Source organism: Callospermophilus lateralis, chromosome 12 (assembly GCF_048772815.1).
Source record: "Callospermophilus lateralis isolate mCalLat2 chromosome 12, mCalLat2.hap1, whole genome shotgun sequence".
NCBI classification, from domain to species: Eukaryota; Metazoa; Chordata; class Mammalia; order Rodentia; family Sciuridae; genus Callospermophilus; species Callospermophilus lateralis.
Genome location: NC_135316.1, coordinates 74,641,992 through 74,660,266, shown reverse-complemented (window position 1 = coordinate 74,660,266; position 18,275 = coordinate 74,641,992). Strand labels below are relative to the sequence as shown.

Genomic DNA, 18,275 nt, shown 5'->3' with positions numbered 1-18,275 from the left:
CTCAGTGGTAGATTGCCCCTAGGTTTAATACCCAATACCACCAAAAAATTGTCTTTACAAGACCAATCTTCACCAGAAATTTTTTTGGAGAGGGGAGGGGTACCAGGGATTGAAGCCAGGTGTACTTAACCACTGAACCACATCCCCAGTCCTTTATATTGAGACACGGTCTAAGTTGCTCAGGGCCTCGATAAATTGATGAAGCTAGCTTTGAATTTGCAATCCTCTTGCCTCAGCCTCTGGGTTACTGGGATTACAGGCATGTGCCACCAAGCCTGGCTTTACCAAATTCTATACCATATCAATACAGAATTAGATCATGTGTTCTCTCACCTCCCACTTTTTGTTTGGTTTTGGGTTTTTGGGGGGTTTGTTGATGGTAGTGGATTTTTGAGACCAGATCTATGTTGCACAGGTTGGTCTTAAACCTCTGGTTCAAACAATCTTCCTACCTTAGCATCCTAAGAGGCTGGGACTACAGGCATGCTCTTATTTGTATGACAGCATAAAGAAAGTCAATATTAGAATATTTGTTTTAATAGCACTCTTTTTCCCCTTTAATTTTATGCTACTTAATCTGAATGTGTATCAGATGGTTTTTGTTTTGTTTTGTTTTTTTTTTTTGGTAGAACTTTATTTTTATTTATTTATAGGTGATGCTGAGAATTGAACCCAGTGACTCATACATGCTAGGCAAGCACTCTTCCACTGAGCTTCAACCTTAGCCCCAACAAATTTATATTTTTGAATCTTGGGGATACTCCAACCCTAGGACAATATTTTTAAAGGAATACTTCTGCATGTGTTGCTGGAGATTAGAACCCAGGGCTTTGTGCATGCAAGGCAAGCACTCTACCAGCTGAGCTATATCCCCAGCCCTAAAGGAATACTTTTGGAGGAAAATATCTGATTGGAATCTTGACAAAATCTGAATTACTAACCTATTAATAATTTCTATCAAAAAACAGAACTCCAGAGTTGGAAGATTTTATAATAGTTTATATTTGCACACAAATTCGGCCACATTATTTAGCACCACCAAAGTAAAATTGTTGACTGTTTCACTGAAAATGAAAAACCCATTTGTCACTTGTTCCCAGTAAAAAACTGATTGTTCTACAAAATCAGCTGATTTAGTCAGATAAAAACTGAAATTCGAAAGATGGTCTTTCCAAATTGCCAGTTCATCAAATACAGACCATTCTAGGAATACAGTAGGACCAAAGAAAATGAGGAAAATAAGGAGGCCAAGTAGAAGGAATACCACAAATAACTGATAGAATCTCCAGGGAATCTTGCTTATGAATGTGCCAGTATCTTGAGGCAAAGAAAGTTTATCCACATCTACTAGTTTTATGTCCTCCCATTGACTGGTATCAAAGTTCTTCATTAAAGGGCTTGTGGGCAAAGCAGAGGGAGGTAAAGGAGTTTCCTTGATTACTTTGATTTTCTCCCTGAACTCCTGCATCTGTTGCAGAAATACAATGGGTTCTGACACATCTTTGAAAGCCTCAGCAATATTAAAAGCCATTCGTTGCTCCTGCAAGATGGTATTGAGTTTGTTGATCTCTGGGTCATAAGCTTGCATTACTGCAAGTTTCATGGTCTCAAAGTCAGACAGGATTTCATTCTTCTTTTGATCCAATGTGTGTTGTAACTTCTCAAAAAATTCCTTCACTTTATCTGAATCTTTAGTCAGTAACTGCAGGGATTTCCTCTTACTGGTTTCCAAGGTATCCAAACGAGAAAGAGCATCTCCCCGACGCCAGGTCTCAAAACTCTGGAAGAGAGTCTCAAAGGCATCCCTTTCCTGAGCATAGGCATCTTCAATAGAACAGAAGACATGCTTGGTGTGGTCACCTCGAGTAGCACAGATCCCACAAATTAGCTGCATATCAGTTAGGCAGAAAATGTTTAGAGGCTGCCCCAAGTGTCCTTTGCACACTGGCATTTTGGGAGAGACCTTGATTTTGTTGTATTTCTCCACAATACCTTTCAGGGAGTAATTAACCTGCAGGCTATTAACTCCAGTAGCTGAGGTTTCCTTCCGGCATGTAGGGCACTTGAATGGAGATGGTCTCCACAAAGAATTCCGCACATTCCCCTCTAAGAGACCTTCTAAGCATTTTTTGCAGAAGTTGTGTGAACAAGGCAAAACTCGAGGATCATCAAACAGACTGCAACAAATTGGACATGTGAGATCTTCTTCAAGCAGCTCCATCACATCCTACCACAGAGAAAGAAACATTTTATATTACTCCAGTAATCCCCTCCACTAGAACTATGTAATAATGAGAAGCTATCTTCACATTAAAATGTTTTGCTGAAATAACCAGCCAAACAGAGGAAATAAGTGAGAAATTTGGGAAGGGAATGCATACCAAAGCAGATTTAATCCGTTGAGACGACAACATGTTCCTTATTAGTAGGGCATCCTGCACACAAGGCCTTTGTGTGAGCTTTCCAACAATAGTCTTTGGCTAAAACAGGGTTAGGACTAGGACAACTGCAAGTTGAGCCAGCAGGACCCAAGTGATTGTTTTAAAACAGAGAGCTGACTACTAGCTGTCAGAAACAAAGCTACTCAGTGTCTGTAACAGAATGAGCTCTTTACTTTGGGCCCACAAATATAAAATGGTATGCTATTTAAAAGAGAGAAGCCCAGAAATATAAATCCAAGCCATGTACACTAATGGACTTTTTTCAAATTAGGAACTAGCATATTTCAAGGCAAAATTATAAAACAGTTGCAATTTACTCTAATTGCTTAGAGAATCAATATGGTTGGGTTTTTTTTAACCTTTTTTTTTTTTTTTTTTCCATTTTTATGTGGTGCTGAGGATCGAACCCAGTGCCTCATGCATGCTAGGCAAGCGCTCTACCACTGAGCCACAACCCCAGCCCCAATCAGGTTGTTTTATTTAAACAACCAGAATGACAAGTCAAAACCACCTTATAGATTATCTACAGCATCTTAAACAGAAACATGGGCAGAAACATGGCTCTTTCAAGGAATCCATGAGATCAAATTATTTTCACAATTTTGTACCATGTTGACATTGGCACTTGCAATGTAAAAGCAATAGTGGGTACACAGCTGCTTAACAGGACTCAAGGCAGTAAAGAAGCAACAAATTGTATTTAGTCATTGTATTCTTCACCACAGTCTGAGTGGATTGAGTGTTGGAGAGCCAGTTTCATTTTTAAATGTTCTTGATGAAGCAGCAAAAATTATACATTTTGTTAAATCTTGATCCTTGTGTACACATCTTTAATATTTTGTGTGATAAAATAGGAAATGTACACAAAAGCTTTTCTGTATACCAGCAGATGTTGTCTGGAAGAAAAGCACTTATATGACTGAGCTGCAAGATGAAGCAGCTGCTTTTTTAATGGAATATCGGTTTTTCTTGAAAATGAACGAAACAAGCTTGTTCAAGAAAAACACAAGAGCAGGGCATGGTGGTGCACACCTATAATCCCAGTGACTCAGGAGGCTGAGGCAGGGACTCCAAATTTGAGGCCAAACTTGACAACCTAGTAAGACCTTGTCTCAAAATTAGGAGAAAAAAAGGGGGGTGGAAGGAATGGAGTTTCAGTGGTAGACTGCTCCTGAGTTCTATCACCAATCCTTGGGGGGTAGAGTGGGATGGCTTTTTTGCCAATAAAAAAGTTGGATTTTCATGTAAAAACTGGAATTTTGGAAAACATTTCTACTTGTAAGCTTGACAGCCTCCCATTAATTAAAAATTTCTCTTATAAGATAGGTGGTGACATTGATGAACAGAAGGGCTATTTTTGTGGAGAGTGAATACTATATAATAAAATATGTCAATTTCCAAAGCACTGAGTCATATCCCCAGCCACAGGTTTAATTATTTTTAAAATGTACATTAATCCCTAAAGATTTAAAACCAAAAATAGTGCTAAATATTTCTTTACTCAGTTTACCTAGGGATACATACACATATAACCACCAAATTAATAATCTACAGATGAGGCTGGGGTTATGGCTCAGTGGTGAAGACTTGCTAGCATGTATGAGGCACTGGGTTCGATCCTCAGCACTTCATAAAAATAAATAAAATAAAGGTATTGTATCCATCTACAACTGAAAAAATGTTTTTTTAAAAAAATAATAATCTACATGCTTTCTTACAATTTTCTTTTTTGGGGGGAGATTGTGCTGGATCATAATGAGAGCTACATCTAAAAGATTAACATACTTAAAAGGATATTCAGTTATCAAATATGTACTTAAAATAAATATATTTAGTATAGGTAAAATTAAAACAAAAACTATTGTCTCAAATTTAGTATCATGGCCTGGTGCAGCCTCAGCAATTTAGTGAGGCCCTAAGCAATTTAGTCTAAAATAAAAAAGAGCTGGTGAAGTGGTTCAGTTGTTGAGCACCCCTGGGTTCAATCCCTGATACCAAAAAATGAATGTGTCATATGGCAAAAAGTATGTAACCAGCTGATTTTTCTGAAAAATTTCTTGTGATATGAAAAATCATATAACCTTTGAAAAGCACTGAGAAGAGAATGGCTATAAAGATTGAAGTCAGTGTGTGCTCTCTAAGAGGGGTTACCAAGCAGCTATACAACCCTAAGAGAGCTCCACACTTTATCACCTCCAGAATTGCTGTTTCACCCAAGAATTCTACACAAGGTCAGATTTCTTTTTCTTTTTTTCAAAGATTTTTTTTTTTAAGATGGACACCATATCTTTATTTTTTTTTTAATTTGTTTTTATGTGGTGCTGAGGATCAAACCCAGAGCCTCACATGTGTGAGGCAAGACCTCTACTGCTGAGCTATTACCCGAGCCCCAAAGGTCAGATTTCTGAGAAAACAGTAGACAACAACAACAAAAAAAGCAGTGGGAGGGCTGGGGATAGCTCAGTTGGTAGAGTGCTTCCCTTGCATGTACAAGACCCTGGGTTCAATCCCCAACACCACACACACACCCACATACGCACACAAAAGCAGTGGGAGTGGAGTAGCAGCATGCAACAAAGCAAATATCTATTAATATTTCCAGGGATATCAATAAGTAAAAGGAAAACAAAAGATATCCTAACCAAGTGGTTAGGATAAGCAAGAGAAAATGTGCACCCTAGGCAAGAAAAACTTTGAAGAAAACAGAAATGATGTAATAAGGGTCAAGAATTTTAAGGCAATCAAATATGATCCAAAGCGAAAAATGTCACAGGTAGGAAATTTTAGAAAATTAAAAAAACAAAAAAGTGCTGGAGATATAGTTCAGTGGTAAAATCCTCTAGGTTGAATTCCCAATGCTTGAGTGCACACTTGTGCATACATACATGCAAGTGCGCACACATAGTTTTGAAGGAAAATATGCAATAAAGGTTTTTAGTGCTCTTTAAAGTGAATTGCCTTCAAGTATGGCTAAACTGAAGAAATCAACAGCTTGCTCCTTTGAAAGCACATATCCAATCTTTTTCTTAGCTAAATTTCCCCAATATACAGAAATCAAGAAACTTTAAACAGAATAGTTAAAACTTCAACTTAACCAACATCAAAACTAAACAAGTTTGCCAAGATTCATTTCTTCCTTCAAATATTTCTGAATACAAAAAATTCTAAGTTTTGAAGCATGGAAATCTATTTTCCCACCAATTAAATATTTCCCAAGTGTTTTTATACTAACAATTAAAATAGCTGTCTATACACTAGTTGTCTACCACCTCTCTGGAAAAATGTCACCCTTATTTGCCTGTCATACTATTTTTTGTTAATATTTATTTTTTATTCTAAGTGGACATATCATCTTTATTTTACACTTACATGGTGCTGAGGATTGAACCCAGTGCCTCATGCATGCTAGATCAATACTCTACCACTGAGCCACAACACCAGCCCCTGTCATACTATACTATAACTGCATAACTATATACCATCACCAAATGTTTATTGTTTTAAATTTATTTATTTACTTACTTATTTTGGTGCCAGGGATTGATCCCAGGGTTGCTTATTTATTGAGCCACATTCCCTGCTTTTTATTTTTTAGATTTTATATTTTGAGACAGGATCTCACTAAGTTGCTGAGGCTGGTTTGTGAACTTGCAATCCTCCTGCCTCAGCCTCCAGAGCTGCTGGGATTACAGGTGTACGCCACTGTGCCAGCAAAAAGTTTATGTTTAAGCAATGAAAAGTTAATACTTAAAAAGAAAACAGTAAAATAGAAAAACTAATAGGTATTAGACATTTCCCCCTTAGAATGATCAACCCAAAATTACTGTACTATAAAAGGTGCTCATTCATTTCCTTTAAGACATTCTTTCCCTAAAACATGTTGGGGAGGAGGGGAGTTGAACCCTTTCCTATTAAGTTATTCAAAATGTCATTCATGCCAAGTTCAGTGCCCCACGCCTATAATCCCAGGGACTCTGGAGGCTGAGACAGGAGGATCACAGGTTCAAGACCAGTCTCAGCAATTAAACAAAGCCCTAAGCAACTCAGTAAAAGTCCCTGTCTCAAAATACAAAATAAAAAGGACTGGAAATGTTGCTCAGTGGTAATGCCCCCCTGGGTTCAATACCCAGTACCAAAAAAAAAAATTATCCATGGTCTCCTTTTAGTTCCATTAAGGAACAAAAAGAAAAGCCAGGGCTGGGGCTGTATCTCAGTGGTAGCGTGCCCGCCTTGCATGAGGTGAGGCACTGGGTTCAATCCTTAGCACCACATAAAAATGGATAAATAAAGATACTGTGTCCATCTACAAAAAAAAATATTAAAAAGAAAGAAAGAAAGAAACAAAGAAAAGCCAGCAAGCTTGTGTCTTAAGAGATTTTTAAAATTAACTTATTTTTGCAGTGCTGGGACCTGAACTCAGGGTCTTGAGCATATTAGGTATTTGTTTGTTGGTCTATTGCTGGTCTCAAACTCTAGGCTCAAGTGGTTCCCCTCCCTCCTCCTGAGTAGCTGGAATACAGGAGTGCTTCACATCAGCTGGTTTCTTTTCTCCCAAGTAAATGTAAATGGGTTTAAATGAAGGTGACAAATTTTTACCCCTAAAAAACTTGTCTTCTTGAGCTGGGCATGGTGGCTCACACCTGTAAATCCCAGCAACTCAGGAGGATCACAAGTTCAAGGGCAGCCTCAGTAATTTAGCAAAACCCTAAACAACTTAGTGAAACCCTGTTTCAAAATAAAAAAATAAGAGCCGGGGATGTGGCTAATTGGTTAAGCACCCCCTGGATTCAGTCGTTGGTACCAAAATAAAATTTTTCAAAAAGTTGTCATCTTTTACAACCATTCACTTGGCAAATCTTGACCTATTAAGTTGTTATCCTCAACAGACTGGTATCATTTGAAAATTTCCATCACCTATTTAAGATCAATTTCAGCTTTTAAGAAAATACTCCTGGGGGCTGGGCATATAGCTCAGTTGGTACAGTGCTTGCCTTGTTTGTATTTACAAGGTCCTGGGTTCAATCCCAGCACCACAAAAAAAAAAAAAAAAAAAGGAAGAAAGAAAGTACTACTGGGACTGAGATTGTGGCTCAGTGTCCACCTACCAAAAAAAAAAGTACTATCAAAGTCTAGCATTCAGTGGATAGATTAATCTAGATAAATGAGATTGTTTATATAGCATCTAACATTTTAATATGTAAAAACATGCACTATGGAAATTTAATTGGCATGAACAAAGTTCCTTTTGCTCAAAGTTCCTTTTATTTTAAGTAAACCTGATCTACAAAATATATGAAGTACAAAACTACATCTAATCATTTTTATGTTGGCTGTAATAAATAATACTATGTTGGTACTGCCAAGCATCTCCTGAATTTTGGTAATTACTAGCAAAAATTTCCAATTCAACTTTTCTTTAGAAAAGTACCTACATCTATGGGCTGGGGATGTAGTTAAGTGATAGAACATTAGTCTAGCCTACGCAAAGCCCTGGGTGCAATCCCCAGTACTGCAAAACAAGATGAAAGCAAAATTTGAGTAACATTAATCTGATAAATAAAGTCAAAGTTCTAAGGGAGAAGAATTTTCCTTTAAAGCTTCTGATAGCTAGGTGCAGTGGTACATATCTGTAATCCCAGCTACTTGGGGCATAGGGTAGATAGGTTAGGGGATTATAATTCTGAGGCCAGCCTGGGCAATTTAGTGAGACCCTGTCTCAAAATAAAAACTAAAAAAGCATCCTTCAGTTCAATTCCCAGTACTGGAAAAAAAGGAAAGAAATGTATTTATAATAAAAATAAATTTTAAGGGGTTAGGGTCGTGTGGCTCAGTGGTAGAGCGCTTGCCTAGCATGTGTGAGGCCCTGGGTTCAATTCTCAGCACCACATATAAGTAAATAAAATAAAGATCCATTAACAACTTTACTTATATTCTGTTCAAGCTGCTCTAGTAAATAAATAAATTTTAAATATTTGCATTCACATTATGGGAATTTGCTCTAGAACAGTTTGAACAGAATATAAGTAATCTATATGTTAAAGTATACCTGTATACTTTAACATATAGCAAGGAACACACACACCTAATCTTGGTTAACTGTTTTAAGAGGGAGGCATAGCCATTTAATACCTTGGGTCCCACAATGTAATGACAATGGTAGTGTCTTTCATGAATAACAAAAATTGATAATCTATGACATTTTAAAAGATAAAAATATAAGCCAAATATACACCAAAAGGCAATTCCTATCCTAAATTCAGAAATGTAGAGCATTTACAAAGATAGTATTGTTCTTAAAGGTATGAAAATTGTCTTATAAAAAAGGACATACAAAAGAGTTCTGCAACATTTTTAATGTGGTAAATGACAGACATCCCCGATTTACCACAATTCAGCTTTAAAACTATATGACTTTACAATGAAACAAAAGAAACTGTACTTAAAATATAATTCTGATCTTTTCCTGGGTTAGTGATCTGTCTGCACTGCCATAGTCTCCTGTGATGACAGGCAGCAACAGTGAGCCATAGCTCTCAGTCACATGATCACTAGGGTAAACAACAAGATACCATATTCCATAAGGTAATGAATGTAATCAATAAATTATGAGTCATTCAATACTTTATTATGAAATAAATTTTGTAGATGACTTTGTCCAACTGTAGGCTAATGTAAGTGTTCTGAGCACACTTAAGGTAGACAGGGCTAAGCTTTGATGTTTGGTAGGTTGTATGTGTTACATGCATTTTAAATTTAGATGGTTTTATCAAGAAATAACTTCATTAAATTCAGAAGCAATTGCACTGTACTATATGCTTAAGATTATTATGTGGGTAGCTCTCATGCTAAATCTTACCACAAAAAAAGACAACACAGAAATTGGTGAGGTAATCCATGCTTTTGTGCTCTCCTGAATTATAAAAGTAATTTGTGCTTATTTTAGAAAATTCAGAAAACCTAGGAAAGGGGTTAGAGTTGTAGCTCAGTGGTAGAGTGCTTGCCTAGCAAGTGTGAGGCACTACTATTATTTTGGTCTTTTTCTTCCACTCTCATGTGTCTGTACTTTTTTTATTTATCAACGTCTACTTCCACTATCATTATATATTGTTCAAAAGCATGATAATCCACCTTTTAATTATGTTTTAATATTCCTTATTTGGTTTTTTTTTTGTGGGGAGGGGGTATTAAAATGATTAAAAGTCTTAGCCCGCAGCTCTGATTATTTCCTTAGACAATTCCCTGAAAGATATTGCTGGGTCAAGGAGTAAGAATATTTCTAAAGCTCTTGAAAAGATTGCCAGGCTTCTTTTAGAAAGGGGATAATACCACTCTATGAAATCTAATCAATCATGCATGAGGGTACTCCATTCTCTCCACCTCTCCATGTCGTTCCTTACCTTACCACAAAACTATACCTTTATAAAGCTTAGTAAAAAACTAAGGCCAAGACATAAGCATATGTTACCATACCTACCTGAGTTTAAAATATAAAATATTTTTTAAAAATACTTATTTTAGTTTTAGGTGGACACAATATCTTCATTTTATTTTTTTGTGGTGCTGAGGATCGAACCCAGTGCCTCACACATGCTAGGCAAGCGCTCTACCATTGAGCCACAACCACAGTCCTAAAATATAAAACATTTTAAGGTAGTTAACATAAGTATCTGTGTATTACCAATATATATACACCTTGAGAATAAAAAGTTAGTAAGAATAAAATAGAAATACTGGGCTTAAAATTATCTAGACAAACACTTGACTTTATAAAAAAAAAAAAAAAAAACAACTGAAAATAGAAATACTGGGCTTAAAATTATCTAGACAAACACTTGACTTTATAAAAAAAAAAAAAAAACAACTGAGCCTACCCTTGATCCCAAAATGGAGACTACCTCTCAATAAGCATAAAACCTAAATTTTCCAATTCTTAGACCTTAGCACTTTTCAGAAAGTGAGTCATAAATTCAGTATGCTAAGGGTTGAGGGTGTACCTCAAGGGTAAAGTATGTACTTAGCAGGCTGGGGTTGTGGCTAACTGCTAGAGTGCTTGCCTAGAAAGTGGGAGGCACTGGGATTCAATTCTTAGCACCACATAAAAATAAGTAAATAAAGATATTGTGTCCAGGGCTGGGACCGTGGCTCAGCAGTAGCGCACTTGCCTGGCATGTGTGAGGCACTGGGTTTGATTCTTAGTACCACATATAAATAAATAAATAAACAGATCTATCAACAACTAAAAAAAATTTAGGAAAAAAGACATTGTGTCCATCTATAAAACATATTTTTTTAAAAATGTACTTAGCATGATTGGAGGCTCTAGATTTAATTCCCTCAAAAAAAAAAAGAAAGGAATTTCTTATGCCTATAATCCCAGCAACTCAGGAAGCTGAGAGAAGAGGACTGCAAGTTCAAGACTAAGCTCAGCTCAGCAAATTAGTGAGGCCCTAAGGATACCCTGTCTCAAAATAAAACATAAAAAGGGCTCTGGATATGGCTCAGTGGTTAACTGATCTTGGGTTGAATCCCCAGTACAAAAAAAAAAAAAAAGCCAGGCGCAGCACCATAAGAACATAACCCTAGCTAGCGACTAGTGAGGATGAGGCAGGAGGATCACAAATTTGAGACGCTGTCTCAAAATTAAAATATTTACCTGGCATGGTAGCACAGGCCTGTAATCCCAGTGGCTTGGAAGCTGGAGGATCACAACTTCAAAGCCAGCCTCAGCAACTCAGCAAGGTGTGAAGCAACTTGCAAATTATCTCGAGACTTGTCTCAAGATAAAAAATAAAGAGGGGCTAGGGAAGTTGTTCAATGGTTAAGCACCTCTCGTTCAATCCCTGGTACAAAACAAAATTAAAACATTTAAAAGGATTAGAGTATACGGGGTAAAAATGGGAGTTCATAACCCACTTGAATCAAATGTATGAAATATGATATGTCAAGAACTATGTAATGTTTTGAACAACCAATAATAAAAATTTTTTTAAAAATTACATAAATTATAAAAAAATTAAAAAATAATAAAAAGGATTAGGGATGTATGTAATTCAGTGATAGGGCACCCCTGGGTTCAATTCCCAGTACCACAAATTTTGAAAAATTCAGTATTCTCATTCATAAAATGAAGCTCTTCTAAATGATTTTTACAAATTAGGCTTTAAAAAGCCTTCCAATGAAGCAGCACAAAATCTGCTTCTGAATACCCATGTTTTTATGGTACCTTCTTCACACTATTACTGGAAAAATTAAAGCATTAGAATTTTGTAAACTGCTTAACTATGTAAATGTATAGTATTTACTTACATGTATGTCTAAATACAATGAAATCTGTAAATGCACATGTATAGTATTAGAGAATGAGTGTATTAACTAAGAAAAGGTCCTAAAAGAGAGTTGGACTCTCTTGAAAAGTGATTTCAAGAGATGTCAAAGTAAATATTACATAGGAATACCAGGTACAAAATGGACATATCTGGGGAAAAAGCTGTAGCTTTTTAGCTGTAGCTAACCTATCATATAGAATGAAAAGAACAGCTTGACAGTTCTGGTAGAGTGCTTGCCAAGCATGTTCCAGTATCTTTTGGTTGTAAAAGAAAGAAGTATAACCAGCTAATCAACAGCTCCATCCATTTCTACTAGAGGAAATGCCAATGTAAATAAAATTGTATTTTTAAAACACATATATTAAAAAGTCTTCTAAAGTCATAGAAAAACTCAAGTCCCATTGTACAAGTCCAGCAGCCTGACAATTGACCAAACATGAAAAGGGCGGGGCTTTAAAGAATGCTACTGAAGCCTCTCTCTTCGTTTGCAATATAAATCTTTAAATATAATAAATTTTAAATGATCATCACAAAAAACTGCCAAGCATGGATTCTATTTTTTCTGAGTTAACGAAATATGAAACAAAGACCATTAATGAAAGAAGTGGGTGTGAACATATATATTCTACAGATTTCAATTTCTAAAGATTTTGGGTCTAATAAATTTGAGTGCTTTTTCTTAAAATGTGAGCATAACATAGGGAAAAGTATTGTTATTTACCTCTGTCCCTGCAAGCACGTGTTTACCGTAGAGTTACTATTACCCAGGGCAAAGCAATCAGGCTTTTGTTTTTCCACGTTTCAACTGACAATAAAAAACTAGAGGCTGCTGCGGAAGAAGGAGAGAGAGGAGGGTATTAATGCATTTATTTGTAAAGGATCTCCATTCTTAACCCTCAATTTTCAATCGCCCGCACAAAGCCCGGGAGCTAGGAGCTCTTTGTACTAGGAAGCACCGCGGTCAGGGCGCCCTCCCCCGGCGCCATGCGGATCCCGAGTCAATTCCTGGTCTAGTGGCATGCCCTAACCTCTGGTTCACACTCGCCTGTTCTTTTTTAGGTGGTGTGAAGGCGCTGGGGGGAGTGCTCGGGCCCCAACAGATTTTCTGGATCCTAAACACCGGGCTAGCCGACAATCGCCCACCCTCACGCGGCTCCTCCCCACGATATCGCTGCCTAGCTGGTTTCCGCTGAGCTACCCCAACTGAAGCTCAAATTGCCCCCACCCACGCAGGCCCCAGTTAGCCTGGGCAAGTCCCCACCCCCGCTGCAGGCTCGAGGGTCGCCCCCTTCCTCCCCGAAGAGGAGCAGGGCGGTGGGTACTTATCTCGGACCTCCGGCAAAGCCTGCAGCTGCAAGGCCTCGGGTCTTCCAGCTCGGAAGATCACGCGGTAAGTGCCCCACACCGCCGCAAAATGGACTCGCGGCGCTGCACAGGCCCCGCCCTCCTCCGCTGGCACCTCGGACTCCACCCCCGGCGTGTACCTTTGTCCCGCCTCCCGGGTCGGGCCTTTCCCGGGGGAGGTGAGGCGGGAGTCCTTCCGGTGTCTCCAACGGCCGCCGCCCTCCTAAAAGGGGGCGGGTCCCCACTGCTCACCCTTCTCCCTTCCAGGACCTGCGCGCGCCCAACTGGGAACGCTGGCGATCGAACGCAGTGCTTTCCCCCACGAAACCTCCCGGGAAGGAAGTCTACCAGTTAAGCCGACGAGTAATGAGATGGTTGGGTTTGGATTGTTGTACTTTTTTTTTTGTTCGTTGCATTTTTAGGAACAAAAAAAAAAGCCCAACCCTTCACACCACTTCATCTGCATCTCTCAGGACCAGAAGTGGGGCCTCCGCGACTAGGAGAACGAAGATCACTTGTCTGCCCCGCGCCCCATCCGAGGGTAGGGTGGGACGGGCACGTCGGCGCTGCGCCGAGCTGCCCACCTGCTGTAGCGGGGTCTGCGGCCTAAGCACCACCAAAAGACGGTTAACTGTCGTCCCTCCTCTCCGTCGTTGCACCTATTTCCTTGCAATTTTTACGCAAGACACCAGTTCTACTGAAATTTTTAGGCGACCCAGTTAAATTCTCTTGCAGGAAAAAAATATGTATATATCACTACTGCTTTTTTTCTTTGAAGGGAAGAACTTTAAATTTGTTTTTTAAATTACCCGGTGTTAACAGTTGCTCAATTCCTAATCTGACTCTTCTTGTGTCTGCCCCCTGTGTGGGGATTTTGTTTAGCACCAGATGTATAAGCACTTGCTGGTGACCAGTCTGAAAAGGGTACAAAGATGATGATGAAATGGTTCACCTCCAAAGCTTTAAAATTTTGAGGGAAGTGATGCAAGTACAGAACCACAGATGAAGCTCTAGGATTGCATTCAGTCCAAGTTGGGGAAAGTCTGGGCTTTGAAGGGAAGTAGTAGATATTTAAAAAAAAAAAAAAAAAAAAAGAGTATTCACTATTTATCATACATAGTACTTGATTAATAATAATAATAATTTAGCCCTTGCCATAAAGTCCCTTGCCATTTCCCCTGTTCATCTTACTGACTGCAGCAATGTAACACTTTATAGAACAATTCCTATAATTTGTCTTCTAGTCTGTATAAAAACACTGAAATGGGAATTAATGATCCTTAGCCTATAAATGAAGAAGCAGGTGAAGTGAATTCTCCATGGTTTGAAAAAATGAGAGACAGAGTGGAGGCTAAAATCAGATTCCAGGTACAGATTCTTTCTACAGCAGCACAACTGTCAGTGCCAATGAAAACCATACCCCAGCTCCCCTAAATTAGTGTTACTAAAAACTGGCTTATGAAAACATTTCAAACACCTTAATATTAAAATGATACAAAAGTGAAAACTAAGTCATTAACTCATAAACCACAATTGTCCTTAATATAATTTATATAATACATATTTATGTAATTGTATCTAGTTGGTGATAAATACTAATTAATAAACTTCTGCCCAACTAAATGTAAAACCCTTGTTAAATCTACATAGCAACCCCTAGACTGTTAAGAATTAATGACTGAGTAAAGAGCATAGTATATTAAACTCTGAAGTTTAGAAAAATGAGGAATAGCTGCCTCTTTCATCCCATGGTCCTAATATACACAAAACAACTATTGAACTACCCACATGTAATGTGCCTAGAAAAGAGTAGCTGCCCTATTAAACCTGCATGCACAGCTACATCCTTCCTGGAAGAGCACAATGTAACTAGATCCTGGTAGAGATAACACAGGGGTTGTCAAAATTCTTGTCACACTGGAATTTCCTTCTATTGACTCTTCTTTCAATAAGTAAACTAACAGCTGAGGCTTGAATTCACATATTGGCCCAGCAGTAAAACTATACAGTCTTACATAAGTTTCTGGGGTTTGTGATAAAAAACACAGGGTATAATTTCTAGTTATGAAGATATATATAATGTGTGTGTGTGTGTGTGTGTGTGTGTGTGTATGCACATTGGTGTGTTTCTTGTGTTGATTTATCTCATGGTGTGGCTTTTGTCCCAGTCCTTGACAAAGGTAAAAACTTCTTAGCTTTCCTCCCCATCTAACAATACAAATGTGATCAAGATATTCCATCACAAAAATGTAGGCACACTAAAATGTAAATTGTGAGTGATGAACTACCAATAACTAGGTCTGGAGCAACTATATATAGGGGAGTGGTGCAGGTGAGCCTCTCCAAGTACATTGGAACATTTTTTTTATTATTATTATTCTCCCCTATAACTGCCAAAGTTATGAATGCAAGCCCCCAAATTCTCCATTAGAATTCCTGCCCCCAAAAGACACTGATATTACAAGGTATAGTGCAATGTCTAAAGGATAGGCTTTAAAATGAGTTCTGTATCCAAATTCTGTGTTTTCCACTTATTAGTTGTTCAAGTTACTTGGTATCTCTAAGCCTCAGTTGTCTCTGTAAAATGAGAAATATGTCACAAATTTGATCTTAGTAATAATTAGGTAACATAAAGCAACCAACATTTGTCTGATATACAGTAAGTACTTAATAAATGGTTGCTACTGTAATATGGTAGAAGAAAACCATGAATAATAATAATAATAATAGTTATTATTATCATCATCATTACATTGCCTTGGGTTTGTAAACCTGGGACTCAAGCACAATAGTAATCTTAAGCAGAGCTAAACTACTGTCTCTGCAGTAGAGGAAGATAGCACCATAATTTCTGCTTTTCTCCATCTAGCCCAGGGTGATTGCATGTTACCAGTGGGGGGGGGGGGGTAAAACACAGGGCGCTTTATTACTGAGCTGCATCCCACCCATTTTTATTCCTTTTTTTTTTTTTTTTTTTTTTGAGACAGGGTCTCACTAAGTTGCTGAAACTGAAATTGTCCTTGAACTTGGGATCCTACCTCAGCCTCCCAAGTAGCTGCAAGCAGCTGGAATTACAGGGGTGTGCCACCACACCCTCTTCAGTGTGGCCTTTTAAAAGTATATATCTTTCTACTTCTCAATCCCTTCTCCTATATCTGGGCAAAGGAGAGACAAAGGAAAATTCTTACACAATGAAGAAAGACTTTGCTGATTTTTTAAAAATATTATATTTTAAGAAAATTGAACATTCAAAAGTATTCCATTAAAACCTGGGAGGGAGATCTAACTGTAAAAAAAGTAAAAATTCATCACAAAAGAGAAACTTACCCAAGATCTGATGAGATTAAAGGGAATAAGTACTTGTTTGAAGAAAATTCCAGACTTCATATATTTCAGTTACAGTAAAGAGCATGCATTAAAGGGGTTGATAGCAAGATCAGTTAGCTTTGTAAGAAAATGAGAGACACTTAAGCATAGTAAACTTGTCCTTTAGTTATTGCTGTTTCTGTAGATAAAAACTGTAAGAAAGTGATACATATGCTTATAATTTTATACTCAATTTTAGGCACCAAAAGTACCAATCAAGGAATTTCCCCTTTGGTTGAAGAGCTAATATAGAGATAATATGGGGGGCTGGGGATGTAGCTCAGTTGATAGAATGCATGCTTTGTATGCAAAAGGCCCTGGGTTCAATCAATCCCCAGCACCACCACCAAAAAAATAAGATAAAAGATAGTTGGGTCTCAGAGCCAGAATGAGTGATGAAGACAAGGTCAGGGTAGGTACCAGAAGCATCAGGGAAGGTGCACCAGGGAGGGGGGGTTGAATCAACTTTTAAAGATCATGGGATTTGGGGCTGGGGCTGAGCTTAATGTTAGCTCTTGCCTAGCACCAGTAAGGCACTGGGTTCCATCCTTAGCATCACATCAAAATAAACAAAGGCATGCTATACATCTACAACCAAAAATAAAAAAAAAAAAATTTAAAAGATTATGGAGCTAGGGATATAGCTCAGTTAGTAGAATGCTTGCCTCACATGTACAAGGCCCTGAGCCCAATCCCCAGCAACACACACACAAAAAAAGAATCATTATAAAAAAATTTTCTAAAAAGATGGAATTTGAATAAGAGAAAAAAGGAAGAATATTTGAAGTGAGGAACACAGCACAAGCTCAAGGTGGAGATAGCCTTTGTCAAAGAAGAATGTGGCCTGCTTTAGAAATAAAGCTGGAAGCCAAACTGGTATGTTTTGAATGTCAGAATAAAGAGTTGAAATTCATTAAGTAGGAAGTGGAAAGCTACTGAATAATATGCAGGTGGCACTAGCAAAATGAAAGAATTTTAGCAAGATTTATCTGACCATGAAGTCCAAATTTTAAGGAAGAAGGAATTTTCTTTAAAACTCTTGAGGGCTGGGAATGTGGCTCAAGCGGTAGCGTGCTTGCCTGGTATGCGTGCGGCTCGGGTTCGATCCTCAGCACCACATACAAAGATGTTGTGTCTGCCGAAAACTGAAAAAATATAATAAAAATTCTCTCTCTCTCTCTCTCTCTCTCCCTCTCCCTCCCTCCCCCCCCCCCCTCTCTCTCTCTCTCTCTCTCTCTCTCTCAAAAAACTCTTGAGGTAGCCAGACATGGTGATGCATGCCTACACTATCAGCAACCCTAGAGGCTCAATCTCAAGTTGGAGGCCCGCCTGGGCAACCTAATGAGAGACTGTCTCAAAATCAAAAAGAAAAAGGTTTGGGGTTGTAGCTTAGTATTAGAGTACCTCTGGGTTCAGTCCCTAGTACCAAAGGGGATAGGGAACTCTTGAAGTTTGTTATTAAAAATTATAGATTTTTTAAAAATGAAACAATGTATATAAAAGTACAGCTTTTATGTTGTAGTCCTATTGAACCACTTAATATCAAATATCTGTTAATTTCTCAATTTGTAAAAAAATGGAATGAGAAGTTCTAAATCTTCCGAAAGAAAATGAGATGCACATATATATTTATGTGCATACGTATATGAATATAATTATATGTGCATATATATAATTTATCTTTTATCTTTATAATTTATCTTACTGTGATGATCTTAACAGTGATATGTAAATGTCCAGTTAATGTAAATGTCCAGTTACTTAGCTACATTTTAGAGGATGCCTTAATAAAGCTTTA

General features: G+C 37.9%; 1 protein-coding gene and 1 long non-coding RNA gene across 10 annotated transcripts in view; one reads left to right on the top strand and one right to left on the bottom strand.

Annotated features, from left to right (window-relative positions):
- The window catches only part of LOC143411601 (uncharacterized), a 119,183-nt gene extending 103,187 nt beyond the window's left edge, over positions 1-15,996 (top strand). For all 5 annotated transcript variants that reach the window (XR_013092876.1, XR_013092877.1, XR_013092873.1 and 2 more), the window contains 2 exons: positions 12,827-13,157; positions 13,379-15,996. This is a non-coding gene — a long non-coding RNA (uncharacterized LOC143411601). The remainder of the gene's footprint in view (positions 1-12,826; positions 13,158-13,378) is intronic.
- Positions 658-13,204, bottom strand: Trim13 (tripartite motif containing 13). 5 transcript variants are annotated; one of them, XM_076872432.1, is made up of 3 exons: positions 13,090-13,204; positions 12,489-12,596; positions 658-2,227 (listed from the first exon to the last, which is right to left on the bottom strand). In XM_076872432.1, the coding sequence occupies exon 3, from the start codon at positions 2,219-2,221 to the stop codon at positions 989-991; it is 1,233 nt and encodes a 410-aa protein (XP_076728547.1). In that variant the 5' UTR covers positions 2,222-2,227; positions 12,489-12,596; positions 13,090-13,204; the 3' UTR covers positions 658-988. The 5 variants fall into 5 exon arrangements, with proteins under 5 accessions (XP_076728547.1, XP_076728545.1, XP_076728546.1 ...); XM_076872430.1 differs by having other exon boundaries at positions 13,101-13,204; XM_076872431.1 differs by having other exon boundaries at positions 12,489-12,593; positions 13,101-13,204.
- Positions 15,997-18,275: the final 2,279 nt, after the last annotated feature.